General features: G+C 50.2%; 1 protein-coding gene across 1 annotated transcript in view; it reads right to left on the bottom strand.

The window, feature by feature from the left end:
* The window catches only part of DNAJC8 (DnaJ heat shock protein family (Hsp40) member C8), a 62,833-nt gene that overhangs the window by 12,736 nt on the left and 37,597 nt on the right, over positions 1-12,500 (bottom strand). The window contains exon 8 of the mRNA XM_068269323.1: positions 9,766-9,841. Coding sequence (XP_068125424.1) covers positions 9,766-9,841 — 76 coding nt within the window. The remainder of the gene's footprint in view (positions 1-9,765; positions 9,842-12,500) is intronic.

Here is a 12,500-nt window from a genome sequence, read left to right as displayed (position 1 = left end):
CCCATGCCGCCTTTCACCGCTCCCTCTGTCCGCCGGTACTGGGTCCCGTCATTTCGGCCAGTCGACGCAAGCGCAGTGCGCTCCCTCTGTACTGCGCAGGCGCATGTGTAAAGCAGGCGCCGGCGAGATAGAGGGAGCCCCTGTGGATGTGTCCGGCGGAAGTGACGGGACCCGGTACCGGCGATAGAGGCAGCGGAGGACAGCGGCATGGGAGCGATCCAGGCTGATGGGGCTGGAGGAAGCCCAGGTATGTATAAAATCTTTTTTTATTTTTGAAGTGCCTTCGTCTCTGGTTCCCTTTAAAGACTTTTTTATGCTCTATCACGGTATGACTATTTATTGGCATTACCATTAAAAAGTTTTGTTTTATGCACAAGATTACTAGGCCGTGAAACACTCAATGTGTATTTTGTTTGTTTTTGATTTCGTAATCAGAGGGGTGGCCTCCTTTTCCCTCCAGATAGGAGTACTAATATTTAACAGAGCTATACAAAGTCAACACTGGAGCTTCTGGGCGGTTTTACTTGTGTCAGTTACATAAACAGCATGGCTCAGATTCCTAAAGCTAATTATTATTATTGATTTATATAGCGCCAGCATCTTCCGTGGCGCTGTACAACAGCTAGCCACACACTATGAGCAGGGTCATTTTTTGGACACACCCTATACAGGCATATGTCTGGAGCGCCATTCAGTACCCCAGGAACTGTACGAGAGTACTTTTCATATATACATTTTAAGCCCTGTAACAAGCTGCAGAGACAATTCAGCAGTGTCATGACAAGGTAGAAGCTATGAGTAAACATCAAGGTCCATGTTCGGAAACTGATGCTCCATATCCCTCTCCATCCCTCGCTGGTTCTTATATCTCACCTACTCCTGCATGACTTCCTGCTTCAACAAACTGACATCTTAGGGCTGGTATATAATTAAGATCGCAAAATGCACTCACAATTTTGCTTTGCAATTTTTTTTTTTTATTTCACTAGGAATTGTGCTTTGCAATTCTCATTTAGGGGAAGAAGAATCTCATTGCGAACGTATAGTGAGTTAGCATTTATACAAATTGCAAATACTACAGCGAGAATGGCCCCTTACATTGTATACATTGTCAGAGTGCTTTGCTAATTGCTAGACATCAGCAAAGCGCTGAAACAATGCTGAAAAGCACCCCAGTGTTAACCAGCCCTTGAAGGGACACTTAAAGGGAACCTTAACTGAACGGAGGGTAAAGAGTTTCACTTACCTGGGGCTATTACCAGCCCCCTGCAGCAGTCCTGTGCCCTCTGAGCCGATGTGGAATCCTCCGGTCCCCTGCTGTCACTTAGTTTAGTTTTTGACGACTCACCAGTCGGCCGGCCGCCATGCGTATTATTGGACGCATTCCCTACTGCAATTAGCGCTGTTGCGGACCGCAACGCGTACAAAAATACGCGTTGCCGCATATCTACACGTGTGGAATGCGGCAACGCGTATTTTTGTACGCGTTGCGGTCCGCAACAGTGCTAATTGCAGTTGGGAATGCGTCCAATAATACGCATGGCGGCCGGCCGACTGGTGAGTCGTCAAAAACTAAACTAAGTGACAGCGGGGGACCGGAGGATTTCACAGCGGCTCAGAGGGCAAAGGATTGCTGCAGGGGGCTGGTAATAGCCCCAGGTAAGTGAAACTCTTTACCCCCCGTTCAGTTAAGGTTCCCTTTAAGGCTACCGAAAAAATTAGTTTTTACTCACCTGGGGCTTCAACCAGCCCCCTGCAGCTGTCCGGTGCCCACGCAGTCTCGCTTGGATCCTCCTGGCCCCGCCAGCAGCTACTTCCATTTTCGGGGACATGTCTGGGAACTCGAGTGATCCTTCGCGTTCCTGGCCGCAATAGCGCCCTCTATACTGCTATTGCGTCCAGGAACGCGAAGAATCACTTGTGTTACCAGGCCTGTCACCGAAAACGGAAGTAGCTGCCGGCGGGGCTAGGAGGAAGCCCCAGGTGAGTAAAACTTTTTTTGAGTGACCCTTTAAAGTAGCCATACATTGATAGCTAGCTGCATGATGTGGATCAGAGTGGGATCTATTCCCTCCACACACTGCACATAGGATTTCAGCTTGAAAACTATTACAAATCTATGAAACGGTCGCAGTGCAGGGCCGACTGGAAGGCCGACTGGAAGGCCGACTGGAAGGCCCCCCCCCCCCCCAAGTCTCCAATCTAGTGAACCCCCGGGCCCCCCGCATAGTGTTGGTAGCGGAGCACACTCACCTATGTGAAGACAGAACACAGGAAGGAGCGAACAGGCAATGCCGCCTGTTCCCCATGACCCTACAGCATGTACTTGGTCAGGTATCATAGGGTCACGGGAAACAAGCCACTCAGCAGGGATGGAGCCAGGTCAACGGGAAACAGGCGCAGCGGCAGGGATGGAGCCAGGTCAACGGGAAACAGGCGCAGCGGCAGGGATGGAGCCAGGTCAACGGGAAACAGGCGCAGCGGCAGGGATGGAGCCAGGGAACAGGCGCAGCGGCAGGGATGGAGCCAGGGAACAGGCGCAGCGGCAGGGATGGAGCCAGGGAACAGGCGCAGCGGCAGGGATGGAGCCAGGGAACAGGCGCAGCGGCAGGGATGGAGCCAGGGAACAGGCGCAGCGGCAGGGATGGAGACAGGGAACAGGCGCAGCGGCAGGGATGGAGCCAGGCCACGGGGAACAGGCGCAGCGGCAGGGATGGAGCCAGGTCACGGGGAACAGGTGCAGCGGAAGATATGGAGCCAGGTCACGGGGAACAGGTGCAGCGGAAGGGATGGAGCCAGGTCACGGGGAACAGGTGCAGCGGCAGGGATGGAGCCAGGGAACAGGCGCAGCGGCAGGGATGGAGCCAGGGAACAGGCGCAGCTGCAGGGATATAGCCGGGAAAAAGGCGCAGTGGCAGGGATATAGCCGGGAAACAGGCGCAGCAGCAGGGATGGAGCCAGGTCACGGGAAAGAGGCGCAGCGGCAGGGATGGAGCCAGGGAACAGGCGCAGCGGCAGGGATGGAGCCAGGGAACAGGCGCAGCGGCAGGGATGGAGCCAGGGAACAGGCGCAGCTGCAGGGATATAGCCGGGAAACAGGCGCAGCTGCAGGGATATAGCTGGGAAATAGGCGCAGCGGCAGGGATATAGCTGGGAAATAGGCGCAGCGGCAGGGATGGAGCCAGGTCACGGGAAACAGGCGCAGCGGCAGGGATGGAGCCAGGGAACAGGCGCAGCGGCAGGGATATAGCCGGGAAAAAGGCGCAGCGGCAGGGATATAGCCGGGAAAAAGGCGCAGCTGCAGGGATATAGCTGGGAAACAGGCGCAGCTTCAGGGATGGAGCCAGGTCACGGGGAACTGGCGCAGCGGCAGGGATGGAGCCAGGTCACGGGGAACTGGCGCAGCGGCAGGGATGGAGCCAGGTCACGGGGAACTGGCGCAGCGGCAGGGATGGAGCCAGGTCACAGGGAACAGGCGCAGCGGCAGGGATGGAGCCAGGTCACGGGGAAGAGGCGCAGCGGCAGGGATGGAGCCAGGTCACGGGGAACAGGCGCAGCGGCAGGGATGGAGCCAGGTCACGGGGAACAGGCGCAGCGGCAGGGATGGAGCCAGGTCACGGGGAACAGGCGCAGCGGCAGGGATGGAGCCAGGTGACGGGGAACAGGCGCAGCGGCAGGGATGGAGCCAGGTGACGGGGAACAGGCGCAGCGGAAGGGATGGAGACAGGTCACGGGAAACAGGTGCAGCGGAAGGGATGGAGACAGGTCACGGGAAACAGGTGCAGCGGCAGGGATGGAGACAGGGAGGAGGTGCAGCGGCAGGGATGGAGCCAGGTCACGGGGAACAGGTGCAGCGGCAGGGATGGCGCCAGGTAATGGGGAACAGGCGCAGCGGCAGGGATGGAGCTAGGTCACGGGGAAAAGGTGCAGCGGCAGGGATGGAGCCAGATCACGGGCAACAGGTGCAGCGGCAGGGATGGAGACAGGTCACGGGGAACAGGTGCAGCAGTAGGGATGGAGACAGAGAACAGGTGCAGCAGCAGGGATGGAGACAGGGAACAGGTGCAGCAGCAGGGATGGAGACAGGGAACAGGTGCAGCGGCAGGGATGGAGACAGGTCACGGGGAACAGGTGCAGCAGTAGGGATGGAGACAGAGAACAGGTGCAGCAGCAGGGATGGAGACAGGGAACAAGCGCAGCGGCAGGGATGGAGACAGGGAACAAGCGCAGCGGCAGGGATGGAGACAGGGAACAAGTGCAGCGGCAGGGATGGAGACAGGTCATGGGGAAAAGGTGCAGCGGCAGGGATGGAGCCAGGTCAGGGGGAAAAGGTGCAGTGGCAGGGATGGAGCCAGATCACGGGGAACAGGTGCAGCGGCAGGGATGGAGACAGGGAACAGGTGCAGCAGCAGGGATGGAGACAGGCCACGGGCAACAGGTGCAGCAGCAAGGATGGAGACAGGTCACGGGGAACAGGCACAGCGGCAGGGATGGAGACAGGGAACAGGCGCAGTGGCAGGGATGGAGACAGGTCACGGGGAACAGGTGCAGCGGCAGGGATGGAGCCAGGGAACAGGCGCAGCGGCAGGGATGGAGACAGGTCACGGGGAACAGGCGCAGCGGCAGGGATGGAGACAGGTCACGGGGAACAGGCGCAGCAGCGGGGATGGAGACAGGTCACGGGGAACAAGTACAGCGGCGGGGATGGAGCCAGGTCATGGGGAACAGGCACAGCAGCGGGGATGGAGACAGGGAACAGGCGCAGCGGCAGGGATGGAGACAGGTCACAGGGAACAGGCGCAGCGGCAGGGATGGAGACAGGGAGGAGGTGCAGCGGCAGGGATGGAGACAGGTCACGGGGAACAAGTGCAGCGGCGGGGATGGAGCCAGGTCATGGGGAACAGGCGAAGCGGCGGGGATGGAGACAGGGAACAGGCGCAGCGGCAGGGATGGAGACAGGTCACAAGGAAAATTATGATTCTGGCAGCCATGTTGGGGCATTGATCGAGTACCTGGAGTCAGGGAAAAAATGCACCGACAAATAATTAATAGGGACCCTAAGCAGTCGTTAAAAATGAAATTGGTACTTCTACAAAAAAAATAAATTAAAAAAATACAAAAATTCCATTGTAATGCAAAAAAAAAATATATCAAAATTTACCAACACTCTTGAAATGTACATATGCTTCTTACTATTTTAAGTGCAGCGCACGTCCCAAACTTGTTGTCCCCTTTAAAACTTCAGACACGTAAACATCACTTCTTCCAACTTATACTAAACCTTATAGCCGGGAATATAAGCCACTGCAGATTTACCTCCTAGCCTGTCAAACTAAAGTGCACTTGCTGTATAGGCCTTTCGATTGCTATATGTCCACCAATTCCCATAGGGATATTACAGCTTTCCTATAAGTCCTGTGCAAGCCGTGGTGTTAAAATACACGGAGCGGTGGTGTGCGGTGGGGAGCAGCACAGTGATATCCCCGCAGGCTGAGCACAAGGACTTTAACCCGGAGTCAAGGGAGACGTCCCCGACAAGGGTTGCACGACAGAGTGAACAGCGTTATAGGACTTATTTTTTAATATTGGTATGGTGTGCTGCTGAGCGGTCTGGACGAGCTCAGCTCGTCCAACACCGCCAGAGGCTGCCGCTCAGGCCCTGCTGGGCCGATTTTCACCAAATAAAGTGCAGCACACGCAGCCGGCACTTTGCCAGCCGCGTGTGCTGCCTGATCGCCGCTGCAGCGCGGCGATCCGCCGCGCGCAGCGGCGAAAGAGGGTCCCCCCAGCCGCCCGAGCCCAGCGTAGCCGGAACAAACAGTTCCGGCCAGCGCTAAGGGCTGGATCGGAGGCGGCAGACGTCAGGACGTCGGCTGACGTCCATGACGTCACTCCGCTCGTCGCCACGGCGACGAGGGAAGCGAAACACGGAGGGCCGCTCATTGCGGCCTTCCGTGTTATTTCTTGCCGCCGGAGGCGATCAGAAGATCGCCTCCGGAGCGCCCTCTAGTGGGCTTTCATGCAGCCAACTTTCAGTTGGCTGCATGAAATAGTTTTTTTTTAATTAAAAAAAAACCCTCCCGCAGCCACCCTGGCGATTTAATCAGAACGCCAGGGTGGTTAAGCACACAAGGTGCAAGTTGTTTTATTGAAATTGGTACTTACCTGGGGCTTCCTCCAGCCCATCATAGGCCGCGAGGTCCCTCAGTGTCCTCCTGGGTTCTCTTTCAGTCCTGCTGGCAGCTCAGTTAACGACGACTTTTGGACTGAAAGTCGTCCGTATACTTTCTGGAAGTCTGCGTTCCGCATCACCACCCCGGCTGCCATGACAGTCCTGCGTATGCGCGGTTCAGAGTTAGTGTCGTGATGACACGTAACGGCCGGCGTGATGATGCTGAACGTGGACTTCCAGGAAGTATACGGCACTGTTCTGGCACTGCTTCATCCTTCACTGACACTTTGTACACAGCTAATATAGCTTGAACATGATATGTACTGTAGCTTATTGACTCACTTTACTCCTATACCTTATACAGGTCTCGTGCATTAGACAGGGCTCTCTGTCCTGGCACATAGTACTTCTATGTAGGCATCACTACAATTTGTACTGTATGATTAACAGCACCACAAAAGACAAAACGGTAGTATGTATAAAAAAACATTTTACGGAATAAGTCAGTGTCAGCAACAATTGTGAAACATTAAGCAAGTCTTGAAACTTGTCGGTACTTTTTCGGTGTGAATACAAAACCAAAAGAAAAAAGAGGAAATCTGACTTGTTGGCGTAACATCTTGTCAACAAGGTTTTAATATGAGAGTGAGTGAGTGAGTGAGTGTGTGAGTGTGTGAGTGTGTGTAAGAGAGGGAGAGACAGACACCCTCCTCAAGCGTACATTTAAAAAAGTTGCGGTCAAATTTAGGCGCGATTTATCGGGAAAAGAAAAATATCGTTATTTAGAAATATCGATAATTTAACGGTATTTGTAATGTAAAATCGATAATTCTGATTATTATTATTACAGGTTTAAAACAGATGTGAGATGAAAACGAAAATATAATAATGTTAAATATCGTAATGTAATTCAACAACACAGCTTAACCCAACCCTACTCTAACACAGAACCCTCCTTTGGTGGTGCCTAACCTTAACCACCCATGGTGGTGGCAAACCCTAAATGTACCTAACCCTACTCTGACACAGAACCCTCCCTGTACCTATCCCTAACCCTTCAACCCCCCTGGTGGTGCCTAACCCTAAGCACCCCCCTGGTGGTGCCTAACCCTAAGCACCCCCCTGGTGGTGCCTAACCCTAAGCACCCCCCTGGTGGTGCCTAACCCTAAGGACCCCCCTGGTGGTGCCTAACCCTAAAACTCCACTGGTGGTGCCTAACCATCCCTCTGATGGTGCCTAACCCTAAAACTCCCCTGGTGGTGCCTAACCCCCACCACCCCCTGGTGGTGTCTAACCCTAAATTATCGTAAATACTTCATATATTATCGTAAATAGAAATGTCAAATATCGTTCTTACATCTGTACAGTCAATGTTATATTTTCGTAATTACAAAATTATATGTATTTGGATAGAATTTGCTTACATTCCATCATTAAACATGTTAATTTACCGTTATTATAGCAAAAGACTTTTTAAGTTATCGTTATGACTGACATCGTTTTTCTTTATTTAGCATTATGATATTCGTTCTGATATATTATCATAAACTTTAAATTACCGATATTACCGATTCCACAACCAAATTAGGAATATTACCGAGTTTACTTTATCGATTTGCGTAAAATATCGATTTTAGGCACTTGCGCCCAAACATATGCAAAATTGCGTGTAAATTTACAAAAACGATAATTAACATTAGAAATATAGCCGCGCCCATATCTATTAGCGCTATTTTTAGCTGATCCGCTCCTCAACCCCATAACATGCTAAAGGAATACATGCAGAGTGCACAGAGGAACATTTCCTACCCCCAAGAAAGGCTAAGGCCAGATCCACACTATAAGCGCTTTTGTGAGTGCTTGCGTTTGATTAGCGCCTGTTAAAAAAAAAAATTGCTCCCATTCACTTTCATTAAAATGGCGGAACAAATCGCAGCGATCGCACAAGTTTTCGCGCACACAATCGCGGCGATTTTTACACGATTTTTGCTGCAATTTTAATGAAAGCGAATAGGAGAGATTTTTTAACAAGCGCTAATCAAACACAAGCACACACAAAAACACTTATAGTGTGGTTCCGGCCTGGTCTAATCGCTTTTCCTTTGGCCTCTAAAATAATTCCCTTATGGTGGTATGAAGAGTGCTGGAAGTTTTGCACAAAATCTTAGCTGCTGCTAGCACCCCAATCGTCTGTACAAAGAGCTCTGATGTTCCTTGGATATGCTGGGAGCTATTCTAAAGTGGATCTAAACTCAGAACTTCCTCTCTGCTCAACAAGATTAGCCACAGCATGATAATCTTTAGGGAAAAACATTTCTTCATTACAATTTATGGTAATCCTTAAAAAAAAAACAAAAAAAAACAACTCTGAAGTTCTAACTTGGATTGACTTTCCAGGGAGTGCAGAAAAGGTTAAAGTGAACCCGAAGTGAAAACAAGCTGATGAGATAAACAGTAGTATTTCTCCTCCTATTCCTAAAAATGACTTTTTAGCTATCCCACGGTTTTATTTTATATTTAAACATTTACAAAGTAGATTGAATGTTTTATTGTCTCTGCTCAATGCAGCCCATTAACCTCCTTGGAGGTTAGCACTATGCTAGCTGCGTTTACACGGCGATCGCCGACGCGGAGCGCCGATTCGCCGTGTTAGAGAGCCCCCCTAAACCCCCTGCGCAGACTGGCCAATCACCGCCAGGCTGCACTATGGGGTGGATCGGGACTGCCTCCGACGCCATCTCGATCGTCGCCATGGCGACGGGGGAAGCGAAACAGGAAATCCCATTCTAAACGGGATTTCCTGTTTGCTCTGATCACCAGAGGCGATCGGAAGGGGTGGGGGGATGCCGCTGCACAGCGGCTATCATGTAGCTAGCGCTAGGCTAGCTACATGATTTAAAAAAAAAAAAAAAAAAAAAAATGCTGCGCCCCCCCCCCCCCCCCCCGTGATTTTTTTAGTAATGCAAGGGGGGTTAAGTGTCCCAGAGTTAAAATGCATGAACTATTGACCTTTTTCTATCTCCCTCTGCCCTCAAGTTTTATTTTGCCAGGAAAAATGTTATAGCTTCAATTTGCTTATCAGTGATGTTTACTATATTCCTGACAAGGTACTGACAAGACAAAATCTGTCATTTACATGTCCGAAAATTAACTCTTTCAATCAGCAAAATAAAACAAGAAAATCAGCCTGGTTATGTTTTGCACTGTACAAACACGTTTATCTCATGTCACGTCACCTTGGGTACATTTTAAGCCTCAGTCTTTCCTGTAGAGCACATATGTCGAACTCAGCCCTCGAGGGCCATATCCATGCCAGTGTTTAGACTAAGCTGAGACGTGTTCTATTTGATAAACCACACCTTTCCTGATTCGGTCTCCTGAATCTGAGCTATGCCAAAAATGTGGGGACCTTGGCCCTTCAGGACTGGAGTTTGTCTGCTAACTGGATACTAATGTAGCTAAAACACACAGAGCACAGTGCAGTGCGTTTCTATGGTTTCCATGAGGCTCAAAAAAATACAAATATGCACTATACATACACACATGCAATATTTACATAGTTACAAATTTTTTTCCCCCAAATGAACTTTACCTCAAAGTTTTTCTGCCATTCCCTGTCACGTTTTGCTTTTTCCTTAGCTTCTATTTCTTCTTCTCTTTGACGTTTCCTGGAACAATAATATTCGTTACAGTTTAAACAAACAAAACTAAGTGTACACGTGGTGGTTTTAGATGTGTAAAAACAAAAAAAACAAAAAAACAAAAAGTTTAGTTTAAAGATAGCATTGGATTCTCTTTTAACAAGTGTAGGTCAATTCAGAGAACTTAAAGGACCAAAAATCTTAAAATTTATAATACATGTAAACATATACAAATAAGTAGTACGTTTCTTCCAGAGTAAAATGAGCCATAAATTACTTTTCTCCTATGTTGCTGTCACAGTAAGTAGTAGAAATCTGACATTACCGACAGATTTTGGACTAGCCCATCTTGTCATGAGGGGGGGGGGGGGGGGGGTTTCTCAGGGTTTTCTTTATTTTTAAAAGCACTTAAAGGGATACTGTAGGGGGGGGGGGGGGTCGGGGAAAAATGAGCTGAACTTACCCGGGGGCTTCTAATGGTCCCCCGCAGACATCCTGTGCCAGCGCAGCCGCTCACCGATGCTCCGGCCCCGCCTCCGGTTCACTTCTGGAATTTCTGACTTTAAAGTCAGAAAACCACTGCGCCTGCGTTGCCGTGTCCTCGATCCCGCTGATGTCATCAAGAGCGCACAGCGCAGGCCCAGTATGGTCTGTGTCTGCGCAGTACACTCCTGGTGACATCAGCGGGAGCGAGGACACGGCAACGCAGGCGCAGTGGTTTTCTGACTTTAAAGTCAGAAATTCCAGAAGTTAACCGGAGGCGGGGCCGGAGCATTGGGGAGTGGCTGTGCCAACACAGGATGTCTGCGGGGGACCATTAGAAGCCCCGGGTAAGTTCAGCTCATTTTCCCCCGACCCCCCTACAGTATCCCTTTAATGAATGGCAGTTGCTTCATCCAATCTATCTGGGATGGACGCGGCTCATGAGAAGTCCAGTAAGCATGCTTGAGACTGAGAAATGTGTGGGGCAGTCAGGCTGTGATCATTGGAGGACCAAAAGGGGCAGGTATACATATCTATGGACGAGCGCAGAGATGTAGGTTAGACTGCAGTGATGTTCAAATCCGGTTTCCGGGAGATACCCGGATAGTTGCTATCCGGATACCTCCCAGTAAACCTGTGCGGGGGGTCAATCTTACCTGTCTGATGTCTTCGTCATCCGTCCCTGGTGCCTCCCACGATGCGGTCCACGCGCATCACGTGACTACAAACACTTCATTCTTCAACCTGGAAGGAGGAAGTATTTGTAGTCACGTTACCGTCGCTTGGACCGCATCGTGGGAGGCGCCAGGCTTACTGTGAGATATCCGGATAGCAACTATCCGGGTATCTCCCGGATCCGGATTTGAGCATCACTGTTAGACAGGTCTTGCGCACAGATTTTTAGGCCAGGCACAGAATCTTGAAACGGATTCTGAAGTGGATAGGGAGTCAGTGAGAGCTTTGCAAAGGGGAGAGGTGGATGCAGAGCGGTGTGAAGAATGGAGGAGTCTAGCTGCCACATTCATGACCGATTTAAATAGGGCAATGCTGTTCAATGGGAGGGCTATAAAATATATAAATATAAGAATTAGGCATTGGAGAGTGCATAGCTAATTACCGGTAGTTTGAGGTTCCTGGGGAAAATGAGCACAGGAGGGGTAAAGAATTTATTAACCCCCCTCCTGTTTTTTGGGCAATACTCAGGCTTGAAATACCATGCATAAATTAGTAAACAAGAGTGGTAATCCCAACATGAAAATTAAAGTTCTACCACCATCTAGTGGCAGAAAATATTTTTTTTAAACAAACTCCGGTGAACTGGTTATTTCAGCAAGCATTTACCCCTTGGGGGAGAAATAAGGTGCCAATATACAATAGACCAAAGATTAGGGAACCAACTTCTCACAATGCATATAATTTATTGAAGTATCAAAAACACATGAAAACCCCCACGCCCAACTCAAATGCGCGCACACACACACACACACACACACACACACACACACACACACACACACACACACACACACACACACACACACACACACACACACACACACACACACACACACACACACACACACACACACACCTTGACGTAAGAACTGAGGTTTAGTTGCTGAACAGTGTGACTATTGAAAACACAGTTCCTCATAAGATGGCATATCCTCTAAAACCGCTAAGGAACCACCGTTATGCAGTGTATATTGAGGTAACTTCAATCTATGCTTGAACTGTCCCTTTTCAATACTTCCATGCGCAATATTGTATTCGCTGTACCACACAGCAATTTTTCAGTTGCTTATAAGCTCATGCATTGTCCGTAATATTCAACACTGCATAGCAGCACTCACCACCTCTTCTTAATTTAATCCCCTTCTCACATCAAAGTCCCATCCAGCTTGTATCCGCGGCGTCCCGCGGCTTACACTGCCACTACTTCCTGGCGTTGAAGATGTCAGGGAGAAAAACTTTTCTGGCCGGCCAAATTTTAGCATGCATGTGCGGCAAGAGGACACCAGGCTTCCACGCTCTCACTCCGGCGGCACATAGCCACGCCTGCATACGCGTTACGCCCCCAAAGTCATGTGGGCTTCCTCAGTGCATCTGCTGTGGATCTAAGAGAGGGGGTGTTGCATAGCCCTTTTATCGTCATAGTATCTTCCCACTTGGAGGCAGGCTTACTCTCAGGAGAGGCATTCAG

This window comes from Hyperolius riggenbachi, chromosome 2 (genome assembly GCF_040937935.1).
Source record: "Hyperolius riggenbachi isolate aHypRig1 chromosome 2, aHypRig1.pri, whole genome shotgun sequence".
NCBI classification, from domain to species: Eukaryota; Metazoa; Chordata; class Amphibia; order Anura; family Hyperoliidae; genus Hyperolius; species Hyperolius riggenbachi.
The sequence above is the reverse complement of the archived record's forward strand: the minus strand, read 5'-3'. Positions and strand labels throughout refer to the sequence as shown.